We start from the raw sequence: 19,507 nt of genomic DNA, 5'->3' as shown, positions 1-19,507 counted from the left end.
ATCATGTCAATGTTGGTCTTGGGAGGGTTGTGTGTACTTTTAAAGTATTCTCTCTCTCTCTTTTAGTATCTTCTCTATGTGCTTTTCAGATTGCTAGATACATCAGAGACTAGATAACATGGTGTGTGTTGTGATAAAAAGATGTTTGTCGGATGCAGTTCTTCTACATGGGGACAGTTTCTGGACAAATTTAATGGACTTGGTGCAGAACAACACCTAGGGATGAGGGGGTTCCAGAGTAACAGTGTGGACCAGTGTGCTACATATTAGATGTTATAAAAGTGATAGCAGCTCACACACACCAGGCTCCTTCAGCTTCTATTACACTTTGTCATTCACAAACACGCACCAACCTGCTCACCCATCTGTCTGTGTGCAGAGAAACACACACATCATCTACACACACAAACAGAGCGAGGAGCCGATGAGGGACCCGTCAGGTTTCACGGTGGCCTGACCCTGGCCTTCCTCTGTGTTTATCTGTGTCGCCCTCCAACAGATAAACACAGACAGAGATGCTGAACCTGCTGAGCTGACACGGGATCAGCCTTTTCTCCACCTCAGTGTGCAGGCGCTGAAACAAAGGCTGCTGATCTTCTAACCCATTTGAAACCAGGTCAGTGAGAGGATGTGCAGCAGGAACTGCTGAGACAGATGTTCATTATGTAGGTTTGTTAATTAACCTAAAAGCCGAACAACAAAGTGGTGGACTCAGTGAGAGAGATTACTGTGTTGCTTTTGTTGAACTTTTTTTTTCTGCACATCTTTGAATGATCTCTACAGATTCTTTTGTTTTCCTATTTTGTCCTCTGCTCGTCTTCAGCCGGAGCCGGTCCTGCTTCCCTGCTGCATTTTTACACCCTCAATAAAACCTACAGATTTAAATCAGTACAAACTAAGGAGACAGACTGGAGCTAAAGTCTACTGAGAGTTTTCTTGGTCGTAATAAGCTGCTGCACAAACGAGCAGTGGCCTTGTTCTTTACAGTCTGTCATCTTTCCCCCTGTTGGTTACAGCCATTAAAATTCCTACTGTGTTTCCAGTGTTAAGTGATGAAGCCAAACTCTACAGATGATTTAGCACAAAATTTCCTCTCAGTGTTTCTATGCCGAGCTGCAGTAGAGGGACAGTGACACAAAGGGAGAGTTCCCTACTAAAACTCATCATCATCATCTCACTCTTTAAAGGTCTAAAGTCAGCAGCTCTGTTTCTTTAACATTTTCAGCTTTATTCTACAGCTCATTGTTTTCTAATGAGCTCCAACACTGTTGCATGCACTTTCATGGAAACATTTTAGCTTGGATTTCATAAAAACCGGTCATCTGGTACCGCTGTATCGATGGATAGTCATCTGGTACGTTGGTAAATGCAGTTTTATCTTCTTTTAATGAATTTAGTTCACGTTTTATCCAATGCACAGCGGCTCATCTGATCATGTGGTTGTTGACCACACACGAGCAACAAAAAAAGAGTTCTCAAAGTTCAGTTTCGATGTTTCATTTTTCTGATTATGTGATATGACCAAAACAAAAGCTCTAGAAATTGAGCAATAAAATTTCCAGTAACAAATGACCTGAATTTAGTTCAGCTATGAGCACTGCACTGGAAATTCCGGTATGCACCTTTAGATAAGATAAAGTGTGCGAGCTGTTAGTGGTTAACACTGTTACAGCTTCTATATCTGTGGGATCATCTGTGATCATAGAGTGGTTTTTAATCTCATAGTTTCATGTCTCAGGATTGTTTATTTGAGTGATTGTCAGATAAAACTGTCACATTTCAACACAAGAAGAAAAAAATAAAAGAAAAATTGAGGTTGTGCATCACAGCATTTCTTATTCTTTTGAGTCTGTCCTGTAGGCCTATTAAACGAGCCCACTGCGGGTTGTTATGGTCCACTCCACAGTCCGTGGGTGCAGCAGTTATGAGGTGGAGGTGAAGGGACACAGTTTAAAGAGAGGCAAAGTCCATGTCAGGAGGACGCAGGGTTAGTATGACAGCGCAGAACAGTAGCCATGGCAACAAAGACTATGTAATGTCAAAGAAGTACTAATTTCAACCAAAATGTAACATTTTCTTAAAGCTAAACAAGCCATGATCATTATGAGAGTAACCACGGCAACAAAGGTAGGTGAAGCCTGGTAGCCTACACAAGATTTTATAAATCTCAACCGATTTTGTATCTGTGAGACCCCACACATGAAGATAAAAAATCTTTGAACAGTTTTGATCGTGTTGTGTGTGGTGTGCTCCGATATTCCAAATACAGTACACCACACACATAAAGATTTGTCTGATGACACACTAAATCTCCTCCCCCATGCCAGAAATCTCGCGTGATCAAACGTGATCTGACGTACTTTGTTGGTGGTAGCCATGGTGCCGTTAGCCACACTGGTTTGTTATGCTACGTGTGCTGCAGTCAGCTCGCTTCTTTATTGGTTACATTTAATTTCACGTCAAATTCTACGGATTCGGTGACTCGGAATCGTCGGGTTCCCCCACACACAAGCCGACTTTTGATCCATACGTTTACGAGCCGATTGTCGGGAGAATTTGACTCGTAACACACCACACACCACAGGAGAATCTCATAAGATAATCTTAAGAGCCTAAGATAATCGGCAGATTTTCGTCCGTGGTCGGAAGGGGGAAAATCGGGGCAAAATCAGCCAGATTATCTTGATGTGTGTGGTAGGCTTAACCCACATTGTAGTTGCAGCATCTCATTGAAGTGTGGTGCCCTCCAAGTGAGCTCACACAGACACACTGAATATGACTCGTGACCCCATTTTGACATCACAAATTTCTGGCGACCCCTGATCACGTGCAGTCATGTAATCACAGTTGTCAATCAAGATGCGTCAGCTCAGATATTTTTCTGCATTTTATTTGAACTGGATTTATATTTGAGAAAGTGAAATTATAGAAAACAGTGGTTTAAGATTGTGTGTATCAGTATTTTTTTTTTATCAATTACTAGACATTCCAGGCGACCCCATGTGGGGTCCCGACCCCAAGGTTGAAAAACACTGGTTTATATGTACTGTATGGTGTATTATGTATATGAATGTTAGCCTGCATGTGTGAGTGTTTAGACTCAGTGTACATGTTGCTATGTGTCAGTTCTGCTTCTCATACTTTTCACCACTTGTGATAAAACTTGTTTGAAAGGTTTTGTGGCTGATATCACTTGAGGTCTGATCTGCAATCAGCGGCACAGAGAATGTGAAACTGAGCATAAAGAGGTCAGACCAGATAGCAAACACACAGCCGCTCCAAAGTGGAGCTGGAGAGAGGTTTCTGTGCAGGTGGACTCACCTCATGGGGTTCTCCTGTGTTGTTGGACCAACAGGCGGTGGTGATGACGGGGTAGACTTCCGACCAGCCTCCCTCTGTACAGTTCCTGCTCAGGTTTCCTGAGACACACACACATGTGGTTTGTCATTTTCAGATCTGAAAACTTTGATTAATTAGTTTTTAAGTAAAAAAAAAAAAAGTCCTTTGATTTGATTATTAGTCAAATATTGAGACAACAACATGATCATTCACTTGTTCCTTTCTCTGTATATACAGTACAGTATATACACACACACTGTATATTATTTTTTAGAAAAGTTAATCATTTTGATGAATACGTTGTAGCTATAACCTTTAAACAATGTTTGGATCTAGTTTGGAACTGTACAATTCACAATTACATAACATAACATCTTCATGGGTATTTTATAGGCTGGTTTTCAGTGATTTCAGCGTCTGTGGTTTTTCCCAGCAGAGTGAACACATTTGTGTTTGATACAGAATAAATTAGGAGGTGACCGGTCCACTGTAGAACAATATGAGATGTGGTTGGTGTCATTGGGTCACTTCATGGGAAGATGGTGCTGACACTACTACGTGGGAATCTCAGTGTAAATACAGCGGAAGACGCCTGGAGAGGGTCGGCCATGTTGACTGCATGTTGGCAGCAGATTGTGTTTCTACGCGGCCTCACTGTAAATACACTTGATGTTGTTGTCCTCCACAGTCCACAGTGTGTTAATGAGGCTGCTGGCCGGATGACTGTCTTTTCAAATGAACTGAGCATCCAACGACCTGAACTACAGCTGACACTGAAGGTCACATCCACATTTCTTTGTTTGTTCTTCATTGTGTCTGTTGTGAAGAAAGAAAGTGCCTGTCTTCAGTGTGTCAATACATTTAAATAAAGTTTTAATGCGATTGGTGTCTCGGGATGCAGCAATATACAGTATATGTTTTTTGTTTTTTTTGTATCAATCTACTGAATGAGAGACGGCTGTAAGAGGTCATATATTATTGTATGTCCAACCAGAAACAAGAATGATGTTACTCATACTGCACACAGGCTCAGTTAGGAGGCCAGACGACACATCCAACATCTCCTGCTACATTTATTGAGTCTGTTTATCATTGACTTGTACTAGAGCCCTATATTCTGTATTTCTGTCACGTATTGCCTTTGTTTAAATTAATCATTATTAGTTTGAATCATTGCTTTGTTGACTTTTACAGTCAATGACGTAGTTATCATGTGTCAAGGTCAGTGTGGCCATGCAGACAAGGCAGCTTTATTTGTACAGCACAGTTCATTCACAAGGGCAATTCACAGTACTTTACCGAACACTAAAATATACGTAAGCCTACATAAGGCTACAGATTATATATAAATAAATAAGGATAAAAAGTATAAAGGTCAAATCAATCTCTCTAGGTTTACAATACATAACAACAGCAGAGGTGCAGACAAGAGATGCAAAGATACAGTAAAAAAAAAAAAAAAAATTAAAATTTAGACGTTCGTTTCATATATATAATGTGATGTTGCATGCTGAATGTCACGTTGTGTAATTTGTGGAAATTTTGAGTGATTTCTCTGAGTGACAGGAAGCCAGTGTAATAACTGGGGTTATGTGGTCATGCTGTAATTGCAAAGTTTTGTCAGGACCTGAGAAGCAGCAGCACCAGATGCATCAAGAAAAACACAATTCACTGTTCTTTAATAAATATAATTACATTTAAAAAATGATCTTATGGGTTTAAGTTGTGACTATGTATTATGAATCCTGAATCCTGTGCGTATTAAGGCACAAATCAAACACTGTTTCATGAAATTTTATGTATTTTAATATGTTGCACCCGTCCCCAGGGTTGGGGTCGGGGGCTGCATCTGAATGAAGTGATTTATTATGTGTAATCATCTTTAAATTGTGTTTGTAATGAGTAGATAGATGTAAATTTGATATGTAGACCTTGAATTTGTCTAGTTGGTAAAAACATAACACATTTTATAATAATAAAAAACAAACATCCCCAGTCCTTCTTACAGATGGTGTTTCTGTTTTTAACAAGTTTATCAGTAAATAAATTAAAAGTTAACTTCCCTCTATAAGCAGAGTGTCTGTTAGATTTATTTGATGCAGTCAGCAAAACAATTTGTAATAAATCACAGATTAAAATTTTGAATTCATACCACGATTCACTTAACTTTTATGACATTAACTTAAAGTGTTGTTACGATTTAAACTGTTACTTTACATGCTGATAATTTAGCTTTCTACATCCAAACAACTCATGGGTTATCAGTCGTCCACATTCAGAGGCCGACGTGTTGACGGACAGGAGAGACAGGATGTTTAATAGTCACAGTCTCAGTCAGTGACTTCCAATGTTGTGCCGATTACACGGCTCATCTGTTAACCGGGGGGTGGGGGCAGTGAGTAGATGAACCAGCTGCCGACAGATGCTGCCGCTGACGGAGAAACAGGCGAGAAAGTCGGCCGGCCCAGATGCTGTCAGCCGCCCCGTGAATAATTTGACTCATTAACAGGAAGAGGCAGACAGAGGAGAGATCAAAACACAGCGATGGAGGGATGGAGAGGGTGGTGACGGAGGAGAGATCAAACACAGATGGAGGGAAGGTGAGGGAGGGGGGCAGAGAGAGAGAAGATGAGATGAGCACATTCACAGCTTTTGCACCTGAAGCTGGTTTAGTTTAGTTTAGTTTAGTTTTTAGAATGTGGTCAAACGAGGAGAAATGAATGAGACAATGAGATAAAAAAGTAATCACCATTATTTCTCTTTAGAAAATAAAACAACTTGATTTCTCTTTTTCATTCTTTTTTTAGTCTCATGTTGTATATTGTTATTCTCTGTGTCATTCTTGGGATATTATGAGCTAAGCTTGTGTTACAGGTTTATGCCTGTGGCCTGTACACTCAAACTGAGTCATGTCAATGTAAACACTGTGGTTTTATTGTGAGTCTGTCTGTGCTCTGTGTGTGTCAGACAGTACACACACAGCTCATTCCTACTAATGGTTTATTTCACAATCAACAGGTGGTGATAATAACGCCACAAGAAATACAACAACAAGCCATTAAAAAGACAGAAGATGAAGAAAACTGCCAGGCACTACATGTGTTTTCCACGTTTTGTTTGTATTTTGTGTGTAAATCAAATTGTAGGAAATACAAATGTATGAACTTGAAGGTTTGATGTCGTGTGGCTGTTAAACACGGTGGTTGTGATGAGAAAATGACACACAGCACCTTTAACGTAGAGTGTAAATCCATCTTCTTCTGTATCAAGATGTTTGATTATTCATCTGTTCTCCCTCACTGTGTAGACCAGTGATGTGCTGAGCTCAATTCAAATTAAAAAGGACAAAACTCACTCAGCACATTTCAACATCCTGTTGCTCTATTTTCTGGCCAAATTGGCACAAATGCACCTCGCACCGCAACATTTTACATTTACAAGACGATCTCAGGGTTTGTTTACAGTGATTTCTCAAACTAAACCTCACACAGACACTTTTCAGCTGTTGCATCACCACCAAACCACTTGTTGAGCCAAGTTTTTATCTTTGTTCTTGTCAATTCCAAGAAATTCTGTCTTGATAAAAACATTTCAGAGATCTCTTCTAGGAAACTGTTGATTACGACTGAAATGTAATAAGTGAAGGGAGAGAGATGAAATCAGAATTGAAGACAGGAACTAGGAGAGAAAGTGAGTGATGCACAGAGCGACAGTGAGGAAGGTTAAGATGGCAGCAGGGTCAGAGCAGGAAAGGGAAGGAGGTGGGGGGATGAAAGAGTTGGCGGGCTGCAGCGTGCACCGACGACAGAGGACGGAGAGGATCAAAGGCAGAGCGACAAGAAGTAATCAACGTGATGGATGAAGCAAAACGAGTCGACTGAAAGACGAGAGTTTTGTGGAATTAACTGTGAGAGGAAGCGGCGGGGAGAAGGAAGCGGACACGAGCGCAGACACACACTCAGCTGGTTCAGTCCAGGACGAACCATCGCTGGTCGTTATCACTGCGCTTCAGTCTGGACTGAAAAACAAATACACAGGAAGTGGACACCAGACACTAAAAGTCACACTGTCATCACATCAGCTTCAGAGCAGATCACTGATCACTGATCCACCTCTGTTTCTAAACTATTACTTTTGTTTTGGTTTTAAACTATTTAAAGGGATAATTCACCCAAAATTCAAATTTCACTAATTTTCTATTCACCCTCATGTCAACTAAGTTTCAGAGTCATCCGTGCATTTTTGGAGTTACAGGGGGGGTCCGTGCAGCACTGCACTGCCATATGACGGTGGCGAACGGAGCTCACTTTTCTTCGTCCAAAAAGTCACACCAAAAAACATTCAAATACCTCCATAGTGCTCGTCTGTAACTGTCACTGCTCTGCCAGTGTCTTGCACTGACACTGAACTGAGACACTGGGAGCTTCCGCTACAAACAAGCTTAAAATATAGACTATTTAATTTTTTTTGGAACAATTTCTAATGTTGGGGCTTCAATACAAGAGGGACATTACAGACGAGCAGTATGGAGGTATTTGGATGTTTTTTGATGTGTCTTTTTGGACGAAGAAAAGTGAGCCCCGTTCGCTACCGTCATATGGACATGCAGTGCTGCACGGAGCCCTGCTGTAACTCAGAGAAGGCACGGAGGACTCTGAAACTTCTCCCAGCAATGAAATTTGAATTTTGGGTGAACTATCCCTTTAATCCAAGATCTATCAATGAATTTATGTATGTAATTTTTTTTTAATTGATTGCTTCGCAGTCTGAAAAATAGACTGGCACACATTAGAAAACCCATAGCAACCATCATAAACACCATAGTAACCACCTACTGTAGCATCCAGCAGGATACCACTAAGCAGGAGCATCCACACATCACTTCAACACAGTTTCCTCACAGAATTAAAACAGAAGAAGAAGAACACACTTTATTTACATATTAGGTAGGCTACGTTTCCGTTTGCTAAAGTGCTGCAGTGACCAAAAGACAGTGCTAATTTACATAAATAAAAGTGATAAATGAACCATAAGGCTACTCAGAGAAAATATGTGCAAATTGCAGCTCATCGTTAACAACAGTGCAAAAACTGTTGTCATGACACCAAATATTTTTAAAACTGTCCAAATCGTGGATCATCTTATAAAACCTGAACTCCAGCCTCAGTCTGCACTTCACACTGCAGCGCCAGACTGAGGCTCCTGACCCGCTCCGTTCTCTAGCTTACTTTTTCTGGACAACATTCGTCAAAAGAGTGAAGAGCTCAGTGAGTCTTGTACACTCGCTAAAAGCATGAAACACTGGAGGTTGGCCGTGCGTTTTCTGAGGGGGAGGTTTATATAAAACCCACTCCCCCCAGTCAGAGGGCGCTCTGCCACTCACTCCTCTCTTGTTCAGCACTTTAACACAGTTCCTGTAGAAAGCTTTCCTATCTGCTGCCTGCAGGATGAGTGTGTTCAGTTTTTTGAGGAGCCATAGAGTCTGATTTAGTTCACCACCAGTCAATCATGTGTTCACTCCTCAATATTAAAGTTTCAAAAATCAAATTTCATCAAATAATTAGACACAATATCACCCCTCAGTTCTTCAGACCAATGGATTAATCCACAGTGTTGGGACGCCCTGCTGGTCTGTGACTCTGTCTGTCAGCCATTCAACATCACACTGTATCTTACCTGATGGGTGACACAATTCCAGATGTGTGAATGTGTGTGCGTGTGAATGTGTGTGTTTGTGTGTGAGAGAGAGTTAAAGCTCACCATTTTTTCCAAAAAGCTTCAGAATGGGGGAGGGGCAGGGGAGGGTTTTCACCTCGCCAACCACTGCGTTCTGCCAACAGGACACGTGGCTCCATTCACCATGACATCCTGCACACACACACACACACACACACACACACACACACACACACACACACACACACACACACACACACACACACAGGGCACAGTTATTCATGTTGGGACGTTACACTGACTTCCCCTCTCTGTGGGCAGTTGAACACAATCTGAGACCATAACTAGACATGATGTTGAGCTTCATTAGGGCTTTGGGCCCCATGAGGACCACTACACTGGTGTTTACTAGGGGTGGGGGAAAAAATCAATTCACATAAGTATCGCGATATTTTTTTGATGATTTTTAAATCTTTTTTTTTTATTATTGATTTTTTATTTGAATTTTTTTTATTTTTTTTATTTTTTGTGCAATGTGCATTTGTTTGCCTTTTTTACATACAGAGGTTTTGAAAAGGGTTTAAGTTCACTTTCCAAATCCAGTTTAACAAAGCCAGACTAGTAATTCAAGTTCTTTGTTTGTCAAATGTATAGGCTCCTACAGTCTTTGTGTGCAGATAAATGTTAAAATGTAGCAGTTTACCTCAGTCTATATCTCATTTGGTCAGGAGGTTTCAGAAGCCTGTTTTTTCTATACTCTTTTATTTTTGCCTCTTTTATGCAGTCCAGGCTTTTGAAAAGAGAGTAAACATACAGTATTGCTGCTGAATAAATCTTAAAAACGGACTTACATGTGATGTGTATTTTTGGGGGGAAATATGGTTCCTGGAATAGTCTGTAGACAATCATAATCATTCAACTGTTTCACTGGTGTTAGAAAAGAGAAAATCTGCAATATCGTAGATGATTTAAAATCAAAATCGACATCCAAAAAATCGTAGAAGAATCGAATCATGGGAAAAGCATATCGTCCCAGCCCTAGTGTTTACACTATGACACACACACGCACACACACACACACACACACACAGCAGCTCTGTTTTTCCTAAGAGGCTGTGCTGTGTTTCACCACAGTGATCATTAAAAGCCTTTGTTATCTGTGTAGTTTACAGCCTGTAGACTATGGGTTCTTTCTCACGCCTGTCTATTGACATGTACGTGTTTCTGTGTGTGTGTATGAGTGTACAAGAGTGTAAGTGTGTGTGTACATTTCCTGTACTCCTCGTGAATATGGAGCACTTGGCCCGAAAGGTAAATAAATGATTGATTGTGAGTGTGTTACAACACAGGTTGAAACAGCGTCCAGACACACCCTCCTCACATAGCTGACCTCAGTCAACACACACACACACACACATCTGTGTTTTTGGCATTTTTGTTACTGCACATGCCAACATTGTTAAAGTTTTCATGATGAATTTGTCTGTGTGTGTGTGTGTGTGTGTGTGTGTGTGTGTGTGTGTGTGTGTGTGTGTGTGTGTGTGTGTGTGTGTGTGTGTGTGTGTGTGTGTGTGTGTGTGTGTGTGTGTGTGTGTGTGTGTGTGTGTGTGTACCTGTGCTGGGGGGCGTGTTCTGCTGCAGCTGTGTGCGACACTCTCTCTCTGCTCTCTGGATCTCCCACTGGAACTTGCAGTTGGGAAACTTTCCATCAACCTGTCGGAACCAGAGGAAATAAATATTATGAATATTATCTCCAACGTGAACAAACCTCCTGCGTCAGTCAAAAGTTCAGCGTCTGGTTTCTCCGAGTCTCGGCCCGACTCTCCGCTGTTTGATTAACATACAACCTCTGAATTTCTGGACTAAAGTTCATTTTTCCTCAGTCTGACAGTGTGAGATAAGTCGCCTGGAAACACAAAGAAAAGCCTGAGCAGTTAAACAGGGTCCAGGGTTTAGTACCACACAACTCCTTAGTTTCTACAGTGCAGCCTGACTTATCACTGTTGGACTGATTATGCAATTGGAGTCGTTATTATGAGAGGAAAGTTTGTTCTTGTGTGTTTATATTAATACTGAGAGCTTATATTTGTGCAGTCGTAGCAGCATCCTGAGAAAAGTCCAACATGAAAGTGTGAACATGATACACATGATACATGAGTTTGTATTTCTAATTAAAAGAAATAAATTCAAATTAATTTGGAGGACAAATGTTTAATTTGTTAAGAGCCACAAGCTGTACTATTTCTCCTTTCTATAAACACTATCACTATAATCTTGATTAGATTTTTATTTTATTGTCAATAATTCATATCTTTAACTGGATCATTACTCAGTTCATAACCTCCAATAAGGGCAACACAATATATAATAAGCATCTTATTATCGGATCAGATCACCCAGGTTCTCACGTCTTTACTGGTCTACAAATCACTGAATGGTTTAGGTCCTGAACACATGAATGACATGTTAGTAGAGTATAAACCCAGTAGAGCTCTGAGATCTACTGACTCAGGTCAGATAGTGGAGCACAGAGTTCAAACTAGACATGGTGAAGCAGCATTTAGCTGTGATGCTGCACACAACTGGAACAAACTACCAGCAGAACTTTTTTATTCTTTTTTTAATGCTGTTCTCTTTAAATGTTTTGTCTTTATGTAAAGCACATTGAGTTGCCTTGGTACAGTATAAGGTGCGCTATATAAATAAAGATGCCTTGCCTTGCCTATTATGATTACAATACTGTGACTGATCATCTCCAACTGAATTTCCATGTTACATCTTATACAAATAAACAGTGGAGTTTATGATTAGTTGTCCAGGGAGTCTCTGTAGCAACACAACACTTATGGTGCTGACAACACACAACAATCTTGAGTCACTAAACACCTGCAGCTCCTGTGATTTGGATATTGAACTTCACCATACAGACATTTTGAATGACACTGTGATTCATGGTGCAGCCCTGCCTTCATATCTACATCATATCACATCACATTATACCATTATCATTATCATTATGTGAACCCATAGAGTGACAATAACTCTGAGTAGTGGAAAAAGAGGGTGTGTTATTAAAAGAGTGATAAATTAATTCCTGTTTACAGTTACACATCTGGAAAGACAGGAGAAAATATGATTCTGCACAAATCTATATGAACTATGGAGTTGTTTTCGAGGCAAATGCAGAGACTGCTGCCGAAAAACTGCCCCCGACGGAAACGCACATCAGCGGTTTTGCATGAATTTACCTCGACAACAACTCTGTCTCATAACGTTCTGTTATTATCTCATAGCGTGGTGAATGTGCAGGTCACAACTTGTCCACCAGAGCGTTTTGGAGTTGTTGGATTGTGTATTTCATGAGTTTGATGAGGGAAGCCAAGAAATCCCATTAGCGTAGCTTTGAGCAGCTCGCGGCTCTGCTCTGCCGTTCTAAAAATAGCTTGCACCGACAATTAAAGGTAACGAACCTCCTCCTAAGATTCCCTTTAACTGCAGATCCAGTCAGCCTGTACTCAGCAGCCGGAGCACAGCCAGACTTGAGCCGACACTGAGCCTCAACTGGCTCAACTCTGCATGAAAAAAGGCAAAGGAAGAAGAATAACGATCTTCTGTTGGAGCAGGTATTTATAGCTGTGCTTCATCTATTTCATTATCCTGGGCTCATTAAAGTCGACTGTGCCGCCTCCTCCACTGAGCACCGCACGTGTCCACCAAACTTTTTTGCGCTGCTGTCTGATAAATGATAAGTTTCCCAGCGGCGGACCAGCGCCGGTGCATACGTGTGCCCTGGTACAGCTGACGGTAACCAAGGACACACACTCAAACAGAGTGTACACAAAGGGCAGCACGAACAATCTACACAAAAAGGAACACACTCAAACAGAACGAGTCCCATGTGTCAACTTGACTTCATTGATATACTGTACTGAGAGTGTGTGTGTGTGTGTGTGTGTGTGTGTGTGTGTGTGTGTGTGTGTGTGTGTGTGTGTGTGTGTGTGTGTGTGTGTGTGTGTGTGTGTGTGTGTGTGTGTGTGTGTGTGTGTGTGTGTGTGTGTGCTGGGAGGTCTGTTTACATTGAGATATACTGCGGCGCTCAGCAGCATTTCAGACCTGTCAGTGTGTTTATATCCCTCACTCTCTCTCTCTCTCTCTCTCACACACACACACACACACACACACACACACACTTCAAGCTTTCCTCACTTCCTGCTGCTCGTCCCGACACTGAGCCGTCGTTTTCAGCCAAACGCTCCATCACCACGTCGAGAAATCAAACATCACCTCGCTTCTGTCTTCAGCTGACTCTCTTAAAGTTTCTCAAAGTAAACAACAACTTCACACCTTGCAGAGGCTGGACACTTGACAGACAGACACAGCTAAATGTGTTTCTGTCCCACAATAAGACCAAAGCCAAAACAACCCATCACACACACCTCACAGATCTATAAAGACTCACTGTTAAACACCGGTCACTGTTCTATTACAGATTAATCCACATGTGGTGAGGTGGGACAGCAGCACCGTTGTGATTTAATATGTTCAGAAATATAAATCAGGTTCTATCAGGATCAGTTCTTTGCTGGTTTTCGTGTTTTCATGGCGACTGTTGACTATAAGAGAGAAATAAAATACAATCCATCTCCCAGTATCTTTACAGTTTTAGACTGATGGCTGCTATACTGAAACCAGCAGTTACTGAGTTTCTGGTCAGTTGTTCACAAATTGAAAGTTTTGAGGATGAGTTTGTGAGCAAAATGTAACTTGATTATTAACGTCTAATCTGTCATCTGATTGATTATGTTATACAATCACATTTTACTTGTTTACATGTACATATTTTCTACTGGTCTACTTGGTCTCAATTAATGGTTTTCAGTTATGTGCTATAATACGAATAAAGATTTCCTTTTTTTGCATAGAGTCCACTGTTCCTGCTCTTTTAGCTCTGTGTTTGGCCTCCACCAGCTCCAGAGGGAAACAACTGGCTCCTCAGTGCTTCTGAGTGCTAAGTGAGTCTGTTTGCTGTTTGTTGCAGAGCAGGAAGTGGACAGTGGATTCTTTTTTTCTTTTTTCTTTTTTTTTTTTTACAGCTGCTGGAAACTTGATGAAACTGATGAAACTCAAACCAAACAATTCAAAAACAAAACAACAAGTTAAAAGAGGCTGAAAAACTCAGCTGAGCTGCAAAGGATGACATCTGAGTGAAGACTGTCTTCATTTTTTTTTTTTAAATAAAAAAACAATCCTGATTAGCAGATTTTTTTTTTAAATTGTGCATTCATGTGCAGGCTGGAGACAACAACATAGGAAGTGTAGGAGCAATAATTTATAGATGTAGAAAGAGATTGAGATTTAGATTGAATTTCATTATTTCATAGTTAGTATTTTTGATCTATGTGTTGTGTATCTACAGTATAGGGCAGAGTTTGAGGGATATTACGTCACCGACAGCCTCAGTTGGACGTTAGAGCAGTGATAGGGAGCACATAGTTTTTCTATTGTTATGGATGTAAATTGATTTTTCTTCAAATAAACTTTTGTTTTTGAAACGGATGCATCTCGTCGTTCATTCTTGCACGAAACCCTGCCTTTATGCCTCTCACGTGGCTTTGACACCACGAAGGAAAGCCACAACAGGAAGCTTTAATATGAACTGAGAGCAAACAAAACAGAAACAACTTAATCTGCTTCTTTCATAAAAGGTGAAGTTTTAAAACAGGAAACAGATTCATCTTTTGTCTGTGGGCGACTCATTCATTAAATAAAACAGAAGTGTTCTGCAGTTGTTTGGCTCCATCACACTTTAGCTACAGGAGCTGTTTCCTGAACATCTGATGAATATTTCATCCTGCTGTGTTTTTGGACAAAGACGTTTGGGTTGGAACTATAAATGTAAACTCGCCGTGTGTTTGGTTTCGTGCCGACTGTAATGAAGCCTGCGCTGACATTTGGCTGAGATGATGACAAAAGTGGATTTTCATTTCACAGCAAACAACTTGGCTCAGACTGACATGAAACAATAACTTTTCATTTTCCCTCAGCGTCAGTAGGTAAACAGCTGCTCCTCACGGGGGCGCTGCAAATTTCAGCCTCTGATTCCAGTTCACATCTTTCCTGTTTCCATTTTCTGCTTCTCAAAACAAGAGACTATAAACAGAAAGCAGCAAAGGGCAAAGGATAAACCATTTGACCTCATTTAATCCACCACCAAACAACATAATCTCTGACATCTAATAAGCTCCAACACACACAAACACACAGAGAAACACACAGATCCATTATGAGGTAGAGGATAAAATGTTCTCAACTAAACTAAACATCGATCTTTTTTCTCTTTTTTTTCTTTTGCAGTTTGTAATCCTGGACCTGGTCTGACCTGCACTCGGATCACACTGGCCCAGCTCTAGAGCTTGACTCCATCACTTCCTTTCTGTGGCAGCATCATCCTGCATTTATGTTTCATGCATGTCAATTATTGGATTATTGTTGTACTTCAGGACAGGGAAGTGTCTTTAAATTAATTTCACTCAAAGCAAAACAAATAAATTCGGATCTGAAACTGAAGCCCAAGAGCTTTTGATTTGCACAGAAAATTATTTTTTAAAGACGTGACATTGGGAATTATGGGGGATGTTGTTTGTTTGTTGTGACATTTTATGGAGGGAGCAGCTGATGGATTCACTGAGAAAACAAACAGCAGATCTATTCTGGTTTGTTTAGTCTTCATGTCACTTATCAATAAACATTGGACATGTTTTAGTGATGAATCTTACTACAGTATACCTGCAGATCACAAAACCAGAGTCTGAAGAGAGCACTGAAACAAAGAGCACATCTGGCCAGAGGTGATTTAAGGGGGGACACTACAGGCAAATAATGTAAATATTTAACTTGTTATATATAACAGATATCACCATGAAACTTCCCAAGTGTATCACTTACATAAGGCAATTATTTTTTGTATTACAAGTTTTGTCAAGTTTTATGTTTAAATATGCAAATGAGGTAATATCTAATGAAATATGTCCTAGTTTGCATACATTTCCAGAGCCAAAATCTGAACAATGGATAAAGCCCCTTTCAAAATTCTTGTTTTATTTTATTGACGTATTAGAGTCAGAAGTTTTTACAGAGGAAAATCTCTTTTTATCACACGTAATAAAATTAAAAAAAAAAAAAATACTGTCACCAGCCCTAAAAAAAAATCTAATTTTGCCATGTTTTTAGGAATAAAATGTTGTATAAATCAGGCTGTGAATGATATATCAACAATCCCCTCTGTAAAAACCTTCAGAATATAGAAAGGGATCAAACTGGAAGGTTTGGTGTCTCTAAGTGCTGCTGAAGTGGAGATTTCTAGCTCAAGAGTCTGAGGAAAAACTCATTTTGAGAAAACAAAGACTTGTACTGTTAAATTCCATAGATTGTTAATGTAAATCATACTTTTGCGATTGGTTGCCGATACAGAGGAAATGACCATTTCTGGAGCCTACATCATTGTTCAGGAGAGAGAGAACTTTACAATGACACCTGACATGACATTGGTCAGACAACAGGCACAGCAGTATGTCACAGTACCTGCTAACTTTTGGTGAATTTAGGAGAAATCTACTGATGAAAGAGACAAAATGAAGTAAAATAACCACCTCAATGTGGATTTTCTACCATTTCTTTCAACCTTCCTGAAAGAATACATTTTAAGGAAGAAAAATAGCCCAATATCTCAAAATTGAACAGTGCATAAAACAACAGTAGTGTCTGTAGTGTCTCGCCTTAAAAAAAACAAGGAGTTTTCCTCAGGTGGAAAAACAGCTTCACATTCTCATATACAGCTCATTTGCAAAAGTAACATATACAGCACTGTCCAAAAGTTTGAGGCACTTCAGATGTGTAGATTCTTATACTTTATCCGATACCATCTGAGAACCCTCTGATTGGCCCCATATTTATTCTGCAGCATGACAACGACCCAAAAATTACAGCCAGTATTAAAAATAACTATTTTAATTCACAAGAACACTGAGTCCTGCAACAGATGGTAGAGCCCCCCCACAGGGATCACTTCACATGAAGAGACAGAAGACACTGAGACAGCCTCAATCCACAGAAGGGTTAGGGGATGACCAACCTGCCACTCAAGTACCCTGAAACACTGCTGCTGAACTTTGGATGAAGTTAATCAATGAATAAAGACTGTTCATGGCATTATTTTGGAAAGCATTTCTGCACAGTACTGTACTGTATACTGTATAGTATATTAGATTTCACTCAACAGGATGAGAACATGTTAATTGAGATGAGTTGATAAAAATCAGTGTCATATCTAGGACAGAGCTGCTCTGTCTTATCAGATGAACTCATGATTACAGTAAGGCTGCAAAGAGCAGAAATGAGCTGCAGCATTTCCACAATTTCAGCAAATACAAGTCCACACACACACAGACAGATGAGGTGAAGCTTCAGACTGACCCTCCTCCTCCTCTTCCTCCTCCTCCTCCTCCTCCTCCTCCTCCTCCTCCTCCTCACAGAGCAGCTGGTTTGTTGACATGTTGTCAGACGGCAGCAGGAGGATTTTCATGCTCAGGTTCAACAGTTAGCTGCGCGGCCGACTCCAGTCAGTGTGGACGATGAAACCGGTTCAGTTCATCGCAGCATCACACACTCACTGAGGCGTCACACATGCAGCTCTGATGCTTCTGTCTCAATACTCTTGTTTGTTTTTCCACAGTCGTGTACAGTCAAACCTGAGCCGTGTAACTGTCCCTGTCTCTGCAGCTTCCTGATATTAACACACACACAGCAGGACTCTGGTCTCCAGTCAGATCAATAGAGGAAGCAGAAGTCATTAACCTTTAGTGTAAGTTACACACACACACAGAGACTGTGAGAAAAAAAAATGCAGAACTGAAACTATCAACAGGAAACCAGTGGAAAAAAGCAAATTTTCCAATGAAGACGTTTCAGTTCAGATGAAGCTTTGGCACCAGAATCCGGCCTCGATGGATCAGAACTTCTTACAAGCTGCATCAGGGACTTTTCCCTCAGAGAAACGTCTGAGCGGAGCCACTTCTGCTCTTTATTCAGAACATTCTTGCAGCACTGACGTCACCTGGACTCAGACTCTGGAGTAAATCACCCTCTTCATTTATCTGCTGTTGCGATCAAAAACCCCACTCCAGCTTTTCTAAGAGATGATAATAATTTATATAAACTAGGTGACGGCCCAGGCTGAGGGGGTCTATATATAGAGCCCCAGCTTAATGTGTGAATATTAAAAATTAACCAGCAGCAGGAGCAAGAAAGTGAATCTATAATTAACGTTTTCACACGGTTGGACAAAAACAAGAGGAAGCAGCAGCACAAAATCACCCACAATGTGAAGATGCTGCTGCTGTTTGAGCTGCTTCACTCTGAGTCCCTGGAAGCAGCAGGTTGGAAATTCAGATATGTGATCATCAAACAATCCATCAGCAAGATTGAAATGAAATAAATTTAAAAAAGCATAAATATAAATGTCCCAGGAGGAATATTCACTAGAATAAACATAAATCAAGCAGCATATGGTTCCTGTGGGGCTGTTTGGAATATTGTGGCCAGATTAAACCATAAAAACATGAGATAAACAAGCAGAGTGAAACTGAAAGAACACTTTAAAAGTTATTCAAACACCTTCACACTTTCTTTTTACACTTTATTTTAAAAGAACACGCAGCAGTCAAACAGCTGGTGGAGGAGACGAGGCACTGACCGTGTGGAAGCCGCTGAACCCGAGCAGGAGCAGAAGGAGCCGGTGTGTGGAGGACATGGTGGCATCTCATCCAGTGGAGGGTCAGACCCACCTGAACGGACTGCTCATCCTCAGCAGGAAGCACGTGCGTTCAGGCGCTGCTGCGAGTGCGTGAAGTGGGGAAATGCTCGTGCGTAAAAAGAAAAAAAAAAGAGGTCCGTTTTGGCGCGTGTCTTTACGCACGGATTCACTCCAGTCAGAACTCACTCAGCGTCTCACACTGAGGACGAGACGTCTCTCTCTTTGACTCTTGACTCAGAAACAGAAAACTGAGCTGAACTCACATCTGGAGCAAACGCAACCACACGAGCTCAGCGCGCGGTGTGTGTGTGTGTGTGTGTGTGTGTCTGGTTCCGGACGGTCCGAAGCTGAGTGGGGGGTCAGCAGGAAGAGCCGCGGTGAGCCGGTGGTGGTCCTGGTCCTGGTCCTGCTTCACTCCCTGTCAAATCAATGCGCGCGCTCGTTCCACGTGTCCCTCAGGAGGAGGACACCTCGGACTCAGGCGTGCGCGCGCTCTCTCCTCTCCAGGACCTGCGGGAGTTGACTGGGATCCTGCTGAGCTGAGCTGAGGTGTGGTAGTGAAATGAAGCAGTGACCTCTAGTGGCCGCGCTCACAACCTCCGCCTTTAAAAACTACCAGGGGTCACAGGTCAAAATGAAACGAACTTTATTTAACTTGTGAGAATGAACAAATGTGATCTG

The 19,507-nt window shown here is 41.1% G+C and overlaps 1 protein-coding gene across 1 annotated transcript in view; it reads right to left on the bottom strand.

Annotated features, from left to right (window-relative positions):
* The window catches only part of LOC311003644 (vasoactive intestinal polypeptide receptor 2-like), a 36,922-nt gene extending 17,618 nt beyond the window's left edge, over positions 1-19,304 (bottom strand). Inside the window, exons 1-4 of the mRNA XM_083995435.1 lie at positions 18,767-19,304; positions 10,629-10,728; positions 9,100-9,207; positions 3,322-3,419 (exon numbers count right to left, since the gene is read on the bottom strand). Of these exons, the coding sequence (XP_083851561.1) occupies positions 3,322-3,419; positions 9,100-9,207; positions 10,629-10,728; positions 18,767-18,823 (363 nt within the window). The 5' untranslated portion in view covers positions 18,824-19,304. The remainder of the gene's footprint in view (positions 1-3,321; positions 3,420-9,099; positions 9,208-10,628; positions 10,729-18,766) is intronic.
* Positions 19,305-19,507: the final 203 nt, after the last annotated feature.

The sequence above is a fragment of the Trachurus trachurus genome (assembly GCF_905171665.1).
Source record: "Trachurus trachurus genome assembly, chromosome: 20".
NCBI classification, from domain to species: domain Eukaryota; kingdom Metazoa; phylum Chordata; class Actinopteri; order Carangiformes; family Carangidae; genus Trachurus; species Trachurus trachurus.
Note: the sequence above shows the minus strand (reverse complement) of the source record. Positions and strands in the feature narration are given on the sequence as shown.